Below are 16,093 nucleotides of genomic sequence, written 5' to 3'. Positions count from 1 at the left end.
TACAGTTTATTTGAACTATTTAAGCACTAACACACACATCCCTGGATCACATTTGTGGATGAACAATTTCCAGCTGTAATGTACATGTATTACTGTGCATTATGGCGACTATGGACATTGGAGATACAGTGACTCTTGGCATGCATGGACATTTGTTTTCCATTTATTCTTTTAACACTTTCTTTGTCTCTTTGCCTGTATTCTGATGTTGTTTCTTGGTGATGTCGATATACCTTTTCAGAAAGTTCAAAATAAAATATAAATAATAGTGTTGGTATAGGCTACTGGCCATTGTTTTCTTACGGTCATCCATCATAATAGTCATGTTTGTCTCTTAGCTAATGTTGTGACATACACATCAGTCTGCATTTTCTCTCTGTCTCTCTGCAAATAAGAGGAATGTCACCTCTTCCTCCAGGAATGTAGGACCTGGTGCAGAATATTACTCTAAATTAAATGTAATTGATACACAGTAATGGAAGGCTGAGACATCAATGCCATGTGACCTTGTGAAAACTGTTTGTTTTTTCTCAGTCTAGTTTTTACATCACATTTGTTATTTGTATACAGAGGTTTGATGCAGTCATTGGTTTTACGATTAGTGCTGCTCTCAGGAAACGACATTAGGTCAAAAGCTCTCTGTAAGTCAGCAAAGCGGGAGGGAGGGGGGGCTGTTGGATGTGATTTGTTTGCATTAACATGGACTTTGCCAGACTGTGAATGTGGTCTGTGTAAAGGCATGGGAAGCGGGTCTTGAACTAATTTCACTGCAGTAGAAGTTACACATACATATTTCCATAGTCTCATAAACACATGCAGTATAATAACCCTCCATCAGGGTTTTACATTTATTTTGGGTCATAGGAAACTTATTCGTGCTGCGAATCAGGTTAACTACTTTTTAAATGTCTGACGTTTCTCATTTCTCATTTTATTCAAGATGCAGCCCGGACCAGAAGCTTCTTTTTTTCTTTTTTCTTTTTTCACCCCTGTAGTTTTTCTGCCAACAGTTTTTTGAGTGACGGGAAGTGTTTGATCTCAGAAGGAATGGGGTTTTATAGATTCCTCAATCAAACTGAAGTTAATCCTTGTTTCCTTGTGAATGTATTCAATGTTGTTTTAGAGCTTATTGGAGGCATATGAAAACACCAGGAGGGTTTCTGTGTTTATATTGTAAAGTTTGTTTAACCGTTTGTCCTGAGTAAAATAGTTGGGCCAGTTAGAATTTTGATGTAATCACAGTTATTGTTATATTAAGTATGTATATGTAATAGTATTTATATCTTGTTGGGGCTTTTGACTGTTATAACTTTTTATGTTTTACTATAATTTTCTGTATTATTCAGAGCCAATTTAGTTTTTATCTGTAATTTCTATCTGTCTGTCTCTCCTTAATATAAAACCTACAATTCAACTTCCAAATGAATAAAACCAAACATCTATCAGGTGTTTTGTGGTAAATAATAATCAGATCCAATTCTCATGAATTAAAAATAAATAAATAGATAATCACTCTATTTTCTATGTATGTAATGATTGATATCAACATCAATAAAGACACTGGTAAGTTGATCATTTAATACACAATGTGTTCTGTGGCTGCTCTCACACCTGTAGTTTGGTTCCTTTGGTGCGAACAGAGGGAGAGAATATTGTGCATCGTTACATTTGAGTGTTGGTCTGCATGGTCTGACTGACTTTATACAAACGAACCAAGAAGAGTAAACATGAAGTTATACAGACTGACAGTGACGGGTAACCCATTGATTGGACAGTTTTGTTGATGTCATCCTGCATCATCAGCGCTACATCATGGACCCATGTGGGGAAATCAAATTCTGTTGACTGACAGCAGTTTCTACACTTTAATGCTTCATATGTGTATATTTATGTTCTCTGGTGTCAGAGTTCATTTGAACTGAACCAACCGGTTACATATAAAAGCAACTGGCAGTAAATGGAGAAAATAGATCATCTTCTCAGTGTGGAACTCTGTGTTCTATTGCATATGGATATGAGGCAGTATCACTGGTGGTGAATATTTGCCAAATGTTGGTAAGGTAAGGTTTTGCAATGCTTTAGCCAGGTCGCATGAGAAGACCTCTGTCTTTCTGTCGGATGACGTTTTGCTGAATTGGGAGCTTGCTTGGGGAGGGTGCTCTGGTTTATGAGTGACCCAGCAGAGACGGTGAGAAAGTAAGAGTCAGTTATGATAGCAAAGCTCTGTGCTTGCTCTGTCTATCAAAACAGCACAGACATTTACAACATCATTATGCCAACTTTATTCATCTTGATGTTTTAAAATTGACCACATAATTTCCTAGACACATTTCTCTTCATTGTCATACATAAACTATGTTATTGAGAATCATCTATAGTAGTATGATTTTTCATAGTTAATAATGCCTGTGCACATGAACTTCTTAATAGCCACGTATTAGGAGTTGTGGCAACAAAAAAAACTGTTAAGAATAGATGTCCGCTTTAGTTAAAGATTTAATTATTCAGACTTAAATTGCTTGCGTGTGCTGAATCCTGACATCCCAGCAGTACAAATACTCGTAGACCTATAATTTATGCTGGATAGATAAACCTATGAGGGTCACGATACTTTCAGGACATTCAAGGATACAAAATGTATCCACCATATGGCCTGTATTAAAATGGCTGAATATATTTTTTTCTAGTTACGTTTTTTTATTTTTTAATCTGCATGCACTCTGCAAGTCTAATTGTAAGTTCCAACACAAACTTGGTTGCATGACCAGACAAGTCAAGTAAATGCATAATATTGAATCCTAAAGCAGTGTGGGGAGTGACCGAGAACATTTCCCTCAGGTGTCTCCCTCTAGTGCAGCTGTCTTTCATGAGAGGCTTTCTTACATTCTCTAATTCACCTTTTTTCCTCTGGAACGAACCCAAAATGTAGCCAAATATCTCTTCCAACAGTGAAATGCTGTCCTTTAAATTCTACAAATCCATATTGGTTCACTATTATTTGTCTTAATTTAAAAATACCCATCAGATGTTCAGTATACATTTTTATGTTTCTTGTGAATCTTTGTTGCAGAATGACTACAACTGAAAGATGTTTCTGATATTTGATCTACTCTCAATATTTTGAAATCACCATGAAGTTGAATCAACACCTCTCTAAAACAGTTTCAACAAAAACTGAACATTACAACCTTCATGAAGACGGGATTTGTTGCAGTACTTTTGTATTAGACTGCATTCGTTTTCAGAGAGGTGTACCTAATAATAAACTGGCAACTTAGTGTATGCTCATCAAATATTCAGCAACACTGTCTACCTGCAGTTTGGTGCTGAGCATGTAGGGTGCATTTGGGTTATCTGAGCTTTTTTATGATACTTTGCAGCTTTCTACTAAAAACATGGTTGTTGAAAATGGTTAGACAAACTATATACTGTATGTGTGGCTGTAAAACCAAAATAGTGAGGTAAATTAGGCTAAAAAGCTCAGCTCCAGAGTTTGGTGACAATTCCTTGTGTTATATTACACACACACACACACACACACACACACACACACGTTCAGTGTTCATATAAAACTAGTGATCATAGCTGTGAGCATACTGTGTGAAAAGGAAATGGAAGTCCTAGTGTAGGAGTTTGTGCGTTTTTGCCACAGAGTACTTCACAGCAGAGCAGCAATGGTTCTCCCAATTCATTAGACCTAAATTACAGACAGTGCATTTGTGTTTTTCCCTTTTGCCTCTTGTGTCAGTGAGTAATCTTATTGTGCAGCCTGTCTGTGCCTGAAGAAGAGAGGGGACCCTTGAGCCGTGGTAGGAGATGGTAATCAGACGAGATGACAGCCAGTGGCCCAGAGAGCAAACACTGACCATTGTTACATTCAGTGTGTAAAAAGGCCTCAGTTGGGCTACAATATGTCACATCGGTGTTGTCACAGTACTAAAATGTAGACCCAAGTGCTATTTAGTAACACAACTTTCTCTATCACAGACTTTTTAAAGAGGAAATGAGTCTGCTGTGTGCTAGCAGCAAAACAACATGTTTGTCAGGATGAAACTTATATCTGTTCACTGGAGCGTGATTCCTAGTTAAGAGAACTGTCACGCACTTTCTGGTTCAGTGTATGATTAGATTTCTGACTCAGAATTGATTGGCAGCATGCCTGCTGAAAATGAATCTATAATAATACTATAAAACACAATATTATAATTACAAAATTATATTAAAATTACAAAATGTGTAATTTATCACATCTCTGATTGGATATTGTTGTACCTTAACAGATCCTGAAAACGACATCCCCGTGCCTTTTCATTGTTTCTATTTGATATTGAAGTGCTCAGATTGCATTTAATAGTCTTAGTGACGCGTAAGAAGCACCCATAAAGCTCCACTGAACCTTAAGGGGAATCAATAGCTAGTCTTTCTGTTAAGCTGCTTGCTGAGCTATACTTTGACTTGAATCGGAGAACTAGTCCACGTGTTTTGATCTGTAATTACAGGCTTTGCAGTGCAGATTTTACTTCTGCTTTTTTTGAAGTTATTCGTTTCAGTCATGTAAATTCCTTTTTTTTGGATTGTATGCCTTAGCCTGCTACATAGAGGCACCTCCGTGCATATCATTTGTTAGATTTTAAGGTAAAAATGTACTTGACATTGAAAAGTTTGGGTTGTTGCTTGGAGTATTAATATTATTATTCTGAGCATACACAATTCTTGAAATCTGATTTTTTTTATTTTTATTTGAAGTTAAAAATATACAAACGGTATTGCATTTGACTGAGACAGATGACATTACAACAGGGACAATCAATAACTTTGGCTTTTACTGCAACACAATATTGTTTCAAACAGCAACAACAATTGAGGCATCAAATATTTTTTATAGACTTTATCTCATAAATTAGATTCGAAAGATCAGATATTATATTTTTCAATATATGCCAGATGGTCTTGCTTTGGAGTTGGTTGGAGTTATTGATTTTATTTGTTTATCTGTTTGACGTTTGAAGCATAGAGGTTTTTCTTTAATTTAAAACATGAGTTTTATCAAGTTTTAGTACTCAGCTGTCGGAAAGTAGCCTGGCATGCATCAATGCCAAAGAGTTGTAAATTACCTTTTGGTACATTGAAGCACATGAAACAGTTTCTATTTATTGTAAATACAAATATATATTTTTGGACATGAAGCTTGACCTTTGATTAGTCACTTGTCTTATTAATTTCCAAATGTTGTAAAATCCCTATCATGAGATAATGCCATTACATAAACTATAACAGTTTTTACTTGAGTGAGATGTTAATCAGACCTTAACACAAGCATGCCCTTATAATTAATTGTAGCATTGCTAGCATTGATTGGCTGCTAATTAGTGCTGCAACTTATTTTCACCAATTTATCTGATAATTATTTCCTTGATTTATCCTTTAAAAAAAAAAATGTCAGAAAATTGGGGGAGTCTAACATGAAAAATTCACATTTTTATTTTGTCCAACCAGCAATCCAAACCCCAATGATTTCTAATTTACAATAATATAAAAAAAAGGAAATTCACAGATTTCAGAAACTGGTACAAACAAATGTTTACTTGACAAGTGACTCAAGTGAGTTTTTTTTTAAATTATCAAAATAGTTGCCAATTAATTTTCAAGCAATTTATCGACTAACGATTTTACTTATACTGTCATTATTTGAAAAGATTTTATATAGAAAAACAAGCATTTTTCACTACTTATCTCTTGTTAGGTAACAGGAAAACGCATCTTTGTCTCAAGTGTAGGATTGTCCGTATAAAAAATGTTTAAAACTGAAAACACACTGTTAAACTCAATCACAGGGTCACTGCATGTTATGTGTGTATTTAATTAGCAGTATTGTCTTGGTCATTGTGATTCAGATGTTCACTACTTCTTCATCGTGCCTCTGTGTGAGACAAATACAGAGAATGTAGATATACTGTGTGTACATTGAACTAACTGAGTAACCTTGACTTGCTGACTGAGTCGTGCATCTCTCTCTCTGACAGGTACAGATGAGCGGACCAACCAAGCGTCTTGGGCCCCAGGTGGCGAGTCCAGTCCCTCCTTTGAGTCCTCCCGGGTAAGATGACCCTCACCTTAAATAACGCCTCTGAATGGCCTTTCTGCTCCACAGCACATCATTTAACACTCATTACATTAAACCGGTACATTTACAATGTTATATTCTTACCTTATCCAGACTACCAGTCATGTTGAATGACCTGTAATAGACACAGTTCTCTGTAACCGAAATGACAAGTTAATGTTCTCATGGGTGGTGGAATTGAGATATATGTGGAAACAAATATGTTATACAGTTAACTAGGAAACCGGTTACTGCAATCTGATATTATAGTGGGATCAAGCTTATTTTTAGTCGTAGAGGTCTGTTAAAATGTTTCTGCTCAAATTATAGGTTGATGCTGTTAATTCAGCAGTTAGCATGTGATCAGTTGTGGCGCCTTTGAGGGAATGACTTTACTCTCGATCATTATAATGTAAAATGGGGAAACAGTGTTATTAAAAGGACAATTAATGAACAAACATAAACGTTAATTTAAGGGTCCTCCACCTCTTGAACCCCAGAACTCTAAATTTAATCCCAGCTTTCTGTTGGGTCTTTTAAACCCTAAAAAAACATGTCTTCAATTTCAAAACATCACTGATAACTTTGGACGTATTATCAGGTGATATTAACTAAGGATTCTTTTCATTTTGGATTAATCTGCCAGTTATTTTCTCGATGAACCAATCAATTGAACAATTCATTTCAACAACGTCCCCAAAATACGACCAACTGTCCAGAACACAAAGATATTTAATTTACAATAAGTTATAAAACAGAAGCAGCACATTTGACAATCTGGAACCAGAGAGTTCTTGGTGTTTTTGATAGAAAAATTACTGAAATAAATAATAAAATATAAAAATAGTAACTTTTCTGTTGATTTACCGACTATTCGTTTCACCTCGAATAGTGTATCTTTAGGCAGGCACTAGCAGTAAAAATCAGTTGTTGTTTGTGCATTTGAAAAGCATTTGTCTGTCAACAGTGGTGAAACAAGCCAATGCAGTGACACTGCAGGTGATTCCCGTTTTTAAGCAGGGGTTGAATGGGATTCACTGACCTCCATTTGGTAGATCTCCAAGGCCGTTGGTTTGTTTCTCTACTGGCCAGTCATATCCTGTAAACCAGTGGTTCCCAACCTGGGGTCCGGGCACCCCCAGGGGGGGCGGCGAAGATCACAGGGGGGGCGCAAGTCTTTATCTGGTTTGAGGTTGAGGAAAAAAATATATATATATTTGCACATGTTAAACAAATTATGATAATACACTAGAATATATAATGTATACAAAAGTATTTTGTTGTATCCTCGTTTTTCCTGCCGCCACGGCATCACTATTTTATAAATGAAACATGGAGGAGAAACGTAACCGTGCTGATAACTCCTCTGTATCAAAAAAGAAAGTAAGGCTCTATCTCGAGAGTTACCTCAACTTCGGTTTTGGGGGGGCTCAGCTTTTCTTAGACATGAGTAGGGGGGGCGCCAAGGAAAAAAGGTTGGGAACCACTGCTGTAAACGCTAGCGGGAGTAAAATGCTGTAAACTACAGTAAAAGACTCTTCTTTCCACTGTTAATCCTGGGCTCACAAAGGGTTTTACACATGCACACATCAGTATCTTTGTAGATATTGCAGTAGTGTATTTACAATACATTGTTTCTGTCACTGCAAATGGCACCCAGCTACTATTTGATGACTCTTATTAGATTCGGGATAACATGGTTCCACTATTTGCACTAGTAATAAGAAAACTGATGCAGCCAGAGGCAATACTGTACACCAACTTATTCGTGGTCATAAAAAAAAAAAAAAAGTATGAGCAGTGGTGAAAAAGGGGGGCTACACTGACAGATAATAGTTTTCTGTAGCACATCTAAACACTTCTTTATCCATGACTCATATGAAACTGGTTTGAAGCAAAATTTACATTTTGTCTTTTACTGTTGTTGCAGTGTTGGGTCACAATTAATGTTATCCTGCATTATGCAAGGAGGAGGCATGTCTTCTGTGCAGCCTCAATACTTCAGATTATACTATGACATTGTGTTAGTGATTACAAATTTACACAAAAGAAGAAAATGGGAATTTTATAATGTTTATAATTGACTTACAATGTTTTTTTTATTGTTTATTTAACAGGGACAATGCAAAATACATTTGTTGCACCAAAAATTGCAATAAGTGTGTGTTGCATTTGTATAATAATAATAATAATAATAATAATAATAATAATAATAATAATAATAATAATAATATAGAAGAAATTGTGCATATTAATCTGCATCTCTATTGTTCTGTTAAAGTGAGAACATCGCACTGTTTGTGTGAGCAAGTGTGAACAGCTCTCCCCCTGTTTGTTTGTCCCTCACACATTGGTTGTTCTAGATGCCCTGTATGAATTTCATTTAATGTCAATCTCCTGTCACTTTCCATTAGATTTCATTTAAATGTCAGAGCCACTCGGGCTGCGTTACCTTGTTTATTTCTCTGTGCCCTTCCCGAATGAACATCTACAGGCTATGGTAACATAGGCAGCTCGATTTGAATTATAAGACAGAGACGCTTGAGATATATGTGCTCCAGGTGCATATAAATGAGTGTTTCTGACATTGCAAGGCACAGCATCAGCCAGCAGACAGCTGTCTGCACCACCATAAGGCGTGCATGCAAACAAGCACATGGCACACACACACACACACAGCTGCATACACACCTATATTGATATGCTTTAGGAAGTGAGTGGCATTTCTTATGAACCTCAGTAAAATCTCTTTAAAGGGGCATATATGTAATATATTTACTGTATTTAATTTAAAAATTACCCCAATGTGTTATCAGATATTAAGGAAACATACTAAGTTGAAGTACTATGTTTTCTGACAACAATGCTAAAGCCAGTATTTTCTCCTTTGAAATTTACGTTCCACGGAACATCTGTTTGTGTTTTGGCCTGTGTTGGTATCAACTGCCCATTTTGACAGCCAGGCCCGGTTGCCAGATATGCCTGCAAAAACGCAAACACAGCGTGTTACAGCTGCAGTACAACAATGGAAGCAGCAAACAAACGAACAGGATCAACGGAGATAGATTCATTCTACCCGCCCTAAAAAAAAAAACTCCCCATCTTTCTAAGGTTGCATAACCAGAGACGAGGTAAAACACAGGTAAATATTGGAGATGCATTTAAAAAGAGACAGCTTAGAGTCTAAAAGGACACAGAGTTGACTAATTTCCTCCTAAACCGCTAACGTTAAGCGTTGAGCTTCATTCATTTAGCTATATCACGGCTAATGTAGGGATTTTTCATTTTCATTAATTTCAACATTCATTTGCTCACATTAAATTATATAGAGTACTTGAGTTAGTTACTCGCGAAAAAAAAACACAGCCAGTGAAGTGATCCTGACTGGTGCTAACGCCGCCATGCTAACACACGCTAATTGCTAACGTAGGATCGATGACATATGCCTGAAACACCCCGTAGCCTGAGGTGTTGGATTGGGACACAGTGTTATCTACTGGTTGCTTTGCAATGTATGTAACGTTATCTTATGTTATTGTGGCTAATGTTACACATCGCCAGCTTCAAGGTTAACGTTATATGTTGGACAGTAACTAGATGATTCCCACGTTCTTATAAACTGGCAACCATAATGTGTAATGTACTGACTGTACAGTGTATAGACAAGCTGTAAAAATGGGTCTGGAATAGAGTGCGGATCGGGCCGCATTTGTCTGTCCTAGCCCAGCCCGTGTCCAACAGAGCAGTAATCAAACCCGACCCAAGCCCGACAGGCAATTTATGTCCGAGCCTGACCAGAGCCCGACACAGTTAAAATAAAAAATGTTCTCATACTAATGACACGTTTGTTTGTGTGGAAAGCCCGCTTTTATTAAGCAACTGTAGGAAGGCATTCGGAAATGTCAACAGATGAGCGCATCAGCGCACACGGAGCAACAAGTGCACGTTAACACAGGTGCGCACCGCACCTACATAATAAGCTTATTTTAAATTTAAAATTTTCAATGCTTTATCGCGCAGATGAGATCAAGCCCGACCCGAACATCATTTCTAAATATCTGTCCGTACCCGGCCCGTCGGGTCCCGTCGGGCTCGGTTCAGGTATCCATCCTCTAGTCTGGAAGTAGTAGTACCGAGAATCTCCCCCCTGCCAAAATTGTTCCCCTGCTTTTGTTCAGCGGGCGTAGCCGACAGACAGTGACTGTGCCCTGGTTACAGACGACCGCGAGGTCACGGTCTTTTTAGCGGCTGTTGCAGTGAAAAGGTGGCTGCCAGTCGGGCACAAAGCTCTGCATGGTTGCGGTCTTTTTAACGGTCGTTGTTGTTACAGTTAGTCGATAAAAGGTAACTATCAGCCGTGTAAAGAGCTCCGCGAGAGCACAGGCTTTTATAACCGTCAACATAGCAGCATCAGGCAACTCTTCTACGCTGTGAAGTAGCTAGCTAATGTCTGGCAATGCAAGACTAGCATCAAGCTAAACAATGACTGTGTGACGTTGGGTTTAGCATTTTCAACCTGGCAACTCCTGTGAACTTTGATGCTGGGGAGGAGACTCTTTTCAGTATTTTGAATTTGGACTGCAGTAACCATTAAACGCTAGCTGTCAGTATTAGCTATATAATGGACCTTTAAATGATGTCAATTATTTCAATAAAAAATGTTTTATAACCCAGTTATGACCAGATTACCCGATATACTTAACCATGTAAATTGTGGCAAAATTAGATTCAGAGAAAAGTAACATCCTATTATGGTTGGCAATCATTAATTTATGACCATTAAATCACCAATTGGAATATATTAATTGATAATGCTCAAAGTTGTTGCAACATTAATTTGTAGTGTCAGGTTACTAAAAAATTAGCAGAATTGTGTGTGTTGTAGACAACATGGGGTTGAAAGTTGAATAATAGCCAGGATGTATGAAACGGAAAAGGTGTGGAAATGTTTAAATTCTGAATGTTCTGTCTATTCATTTGAATGTGGAAAGGTATGGATGATAAAAGTAATAGCAAGGATTTCCTAAATGAGCTGAATATTTTGACGTTTGAATGAAGTTTCCACGTTGAAAAATGTGGAAGGAGCAGAGTGCAAAACGTGACGAAATAATAATGATAAAGGTGTAGAAGAACACAAGTGTGCTTCTTGCATTTACACCCAATGAAAGCATCATATTTATGTTTGTGAATATTTGCAGTCCCTGAGATGTGTCTTGCCATTCTCTACTTCTACTTGATTTTGAAAGTCAGTGGTAACATCAGCGTTGCATAGAGCTTGGGTATTATTCTTTTCTAACGCGAAAATATTGCCCTTGGTCATAAGTTGTTTTTAAAGTATGAATGACTAGTTTCATTCCATTATTTTGTTAAATGAGAATCAAATAATTGATTAAAAAATAAGAGCTTTTTCCAAATGATGCTTTATTCACAATATTTGTCCAAGGCTCTTGGAATACATTCTCAGTGCTTCAGCTTTCAGTCTGTTACAAAGGGAATTCACTCTTGTCCCTGAGCTTGTTTGAGCTGGTGAGCTACGAGTGTGTGATCAGTCAACTGTGAACAGTCCCGAGACCTGCCGTGCTGACCTTGGCTCCCAGCCAGCCGCTGTATCCTGGGCAGCTGTAGCTTTAGGCTGGCGGCCTGACAGTCGGGTCTGTGCCCACCGCCACTGCATGACAACCCCCACTTCCCCAGTGTCTTGCCCCGACTTGATACTCGACCCCACACGCATCCATCATAACCATATCATCACTTCCCAAGCGGCCACATGCAGCCACACGTTCACCTGGGACGCAGCGATGAGTGTGGAAGAGATGACTTTTTAAACATTCTGGCGAGTGATTGGGGGCCACAGTGATCTGACAGTTATTTAGCCAACATCGCCCTGTGGCAGCGATGACAGCGTGTGTGAGTGTCTCAGATAGATGTAGGCCACTAGTGTTTGGGAATGATGAGGGATCTGTGATTGAGTCAGTGCCAGAGGAGCAAACACAGTTTGGTTGCATTGACACAATCGTAACAATCAAAGAAGGCTTGTTGGTAAGGGATCAAATTGCTCATCACTCATCAAGTGCTTACTAATATTTAGTTAAAGGAATAGTTTGACATTTTGGGAAATTCGCTAATTCGCTTTCTGGTGGAGAATTAGATAATACGATCAATACCACTCTCATATCTGTCCGCTAACTGTAGTTTTAAAGCTCAGTAATTTTGTTTGTCTAATTTGGAGAAGAAAAATGAAGCATAAGAATGACAATTCGCCGTTTATTTCTTGGCTGATAGCAGTGGCCAGGCAACGAGCAGAGACTCCAGAAGGTTACTGATCCTAGCCAGAAATAGTCCTGAACATAACCCCCATAAAATGTCTGATTGTAGTTTTTACGCTTTTAAACTGATTAAACAAACTAGATACAACCCGTTAATTAGCTGATTCCCCATTTCCAGTCTTATGCTAAGCTAAGCTAACCGGCTGCTGTCTGTAGCCTTATGTTTAATGGACAATTATAAGAGGGGTATCAGTTTTCTCATCTCACTGCCAGAAAGCGAATAGGTGTATTTTCTAAAACGTGAAACTATTCCTTTAAGTCTGTAGTTTGAAGCACTTTCCCTTTTCTGCTACAGAGCAGAGGATATGTTTTTTGCCTGCTTACGTTAGCCGTGTATGTGTAAGTCTTTGTGTGTTCGTTTGCTAGAGCTTCTCTCACAGGGCTGTTGTTGTTATTGAGTCTGTTCATGGTGTGATTAACAGTGTGTGCGGCCTGGCAGGAGCACAATAGGGAATCTCTGAGGATTCCCTCGACACAGCACAACACTCCACTGCCTTTGAAATTACTCCATCACCATCCACTCACAAAAAAAAGATGGATAATAAGATTTACTTTTTTTTTTTTACTGTATGTTGAATGCAAAGGGTATGAGTTGGTGAAAATACCTCTATAGAAATGCAAGCCCACTGCTCCTCAGTCCCTCTGGTGGGAGTTAATGTAGTTTGGGGAGATGTATTTGACTGGAGCACATGAGGACTTTCACAGGGCTTGGGATTAGCACTGTAACGGAGTATCTTTTATTACATGGGACCCTGAGTTTCAAAAACCATACTGTGACCGATATTTAGACCTAAGCCCCTGAAGCTGATAACTGTCATGAAAAGGCACTGTTAAGCTGCAGGAGAAAAAGGCAATTTTATTTTAAGCTGCAGGTACCTGGGAATGATGTAGGATTACATCTCTCTGTTTCTTCCTCTTCTAACAACACCTTCTTATGAGCTGTGGGGTGATATATAAACCATTTTATCATATTGATAAAATAGTAGATTCAAAAATAAAAAATGAATATTTAGGGTTTTAGATGTTTTATAGATGTACTGTGATAAAGATAAAGCTCTACAGGTCCAGTTGTTTTCTAAGAGCCAAGAAACCAGCAAAAATATTAACAACACTCACCTGTTTGTTGGTGATGAAAGGTTGGCAATATGAAGTTCATATGCTGAGGAATTAAGTAGGATGTTAGTTAATGTTAAAGCTCAAATATTCCGTAACGACAATGGCATTTTGCCTCTTTTATAAAGAGCTTGGTTTTTTGATTACACTTAATCACGTATGCAGAAGTGTTTTCATTCCAAGAGTGAAAGTTGGCCAAAAATGGTCTTACTATTGTATACAGTTAAATAATATAAAATACAACAGTAAAACAACATTTATCATTATCATTCATAACCACTCCCACCTTCATTAAATACATTATACCCATGCAGGGGTGTAGTGCTGCCGTAGTGCACCGGAACGATTCTCCACTTTTGCCACTTTTTTTCTCCAAGTTAGGAAATACAATATTCTTTGTTAATATAATCCAGTTGAAATAAAAACATGTATGTGCTTGAAGATCCAATCATCACTAAAGCGAATGTCATGCAAGAGAGGCAATAAAAACAAAAGGAATGGTCAAAGTTGTAATATTGATATTTAAGGTGTGTTGATTGATTCACGACGTCAACACATGCAAGAAAACATTGCTGCATGGTGAATTCAATTATTTTTTTCTCAGTCTATAACTAGCTAACTGTTAACTCATAAAATGACAAGGCATCAAAACATCCTTTCATTTTATAGTAGTATTTTTCTAATGGTTGTGAACTAAATAACATTCGAAATGAGCCACAATTTAAACTGCGCGCCTGCGTCGTAAGTTCGCTTCGGTACTCAAAGAAATAGCACTACATACCTGGGCATGACTGATAATAGATAAGGTAAAAAACAACAACAGTGTAATACATATCATTGTTGGTTCGTCCACTGAATGCTTGTATCTTAATGGCAAATAATGGGATTATAAATGTGAATGTATTATTAATCTGAACCAACAGTTAAATGTAAGTAAGAGAGATGTAAAGATCTTTTTTTCTTTACTTTCTCTTTAATGTACTTGGACAATTACACAAGAAAGCGGGATGTTTATTAGCATAACAGACCAGTTGGGCTCTCCTGTTACTAATTAGTGGTATGCCATATCACTCAATTAGTGAAGTTACCCAGTAATGTGCTTAATATTCTGATCTCTTCCCCCAGGGTTTTGCTGACAGCCCTCATTACAACGATCATTTGAGTGACAGTCGATTAGTGTCCCATGAAGGATTGTCCCCAACACCTTTCATGAATTCGAACATAATGGGTAAGTAAGTGATTCTCTTCAACTCACCCGTCACATGCCCTTTGGTAGGGGAAAGACATTGAGTTAGAAAATTGCCTGATTGAGGTTAAGACACATCATGCATCTGAAGGTAGCAGTACTGAAAGGCTTGCCAGGCTTCAGGGCTGTATTTTCTTTCCATCTCCTGCTGTCTTTATTTCCTCCCTTAATCCCCCTCCCCTCTCTCTGTATCTCCCTCTTCCTCCTCCTGTGATGACCCTCCCCCAGGCTAGAAGTCACGCCATCAGTATAGCTTTCCGTCATAAGAAGCTGTCTCCTAGACATGAAAACTGCCCTCAGCAACTTCCACTGGCAGCAGGGTAGTGGTTTTGGGGTGTGGGGTTAAACAGACAGTTGTAGCAAAGACCTTCTCACATCAGAATCAAATATAATTTATTGTAGATGATTTAACAGTGTTCTATATTTTTTTTACTGTCTTTAGTTTTTAAATTTGTCAAATCATGCTTGTCCTCATTGTTTGCTTGGTAATGTTTCCTGATAATAATGGGAAGATTTCCATATTTGCATTTTATATTAAATTTTCAGAGCAGACATCCCTTTCGAATGTTATCACTCCATTGAATGAGGTAGAGTAGGGCCCCACCGCCTCATATCTATAATAGCGATAAACAACTGATAACGCCCATTCAACCGGCTGATAACAGTCGAAGCAGGTGGAGCAGAGCAGTGATTCTGTTATTATATTGTTTCTTAGATCAGTGGTCTGATACGCCCCCACTGTACTATCGGGTCAGCATAAGTACCCTTTAATCGACACCATCCGTCGTGTTCCAAGTATATTTATAACGGGATGTTATTTAACACTATTAATTATATAAAAGTCATATTAAACATAATGATTTTGGAGATGCTCTCTCTTTTCAGTACTGTAGGTCAAGTTCAACTCTTGGAGTTGCAGAAGCTGCACGTTTCAGCCATTTATCATTTATCATCATTTATTTTTTAGCAATCTTTGTTGACTATTATTCTTATTCTTTATATATTCTCAATCATAACATGTGGTGTTAAGGTGTACTTACTCAGGTTGGTGGCATGGTAGCTGGTAGTTTATTGTCTTTTGTGAAAGTAAATCTCCTAAAGATCGGCCTATTTGTGTGTTTATTTTTCTCCTAAACTTTAATAATGATCGCAAAACCTACCCCCTTTTGCAACTAAATACCAACTAAGTTGTCCTATTATAACAACTAAAAGCTGTGTGTTATCCAGCTCTTTGGACTGGCATCATTGTGATGTGCAACCACTTGACAGTTTTATGGCTAACTACATCTCAGCTCATTATGTAAT

General features: G+C 37.8%; 1 protein-coding gene across 3 annotated transcripts in view; it reads left to right on the top strand.

Annotated features, from left to right (window-relative positions):
- Positions 1-16,093, top strand: part of tcf12 (transcription factor 12) — an 82,512-nt gene that overhangs the window by 5,583 nt on the left and 60,836 nt on the right. For all 3 annotated transcript variants that reach the window (XM_028582422.1, XM_028582432.1, XM_028582414.1), the window contains exons 4-5: positions 6,024-6,097; positions 14,668-14,770. In XM_028582422.1, the coding sequence (XP_028438223.1) occupies positions 6,024-6,097; positions 14,668-14,770 (177 nt within the window). The remainder of the gene's footprint in view (positions 1-6,023; positions 6,098-14,667; positions 14,771-16,093) is intronic.

This window comes from Perca flavescens, chromosome 1, assembly GCF_004354835.1.
Source record: "Perca flavescens isolate YP-PL-M2 chromosome 1, PFLA_1.0, whole genome shotgun sequence".
Taxonomy (NCBI): Eukaryota; Metazoa; Chordata; class Actinopteri; order Perciformes; family Percidae; genus Perca; species Perca flavescens.
This window is presented reverse-complemented; position numbering and strand designations above follow the sequence as displayed.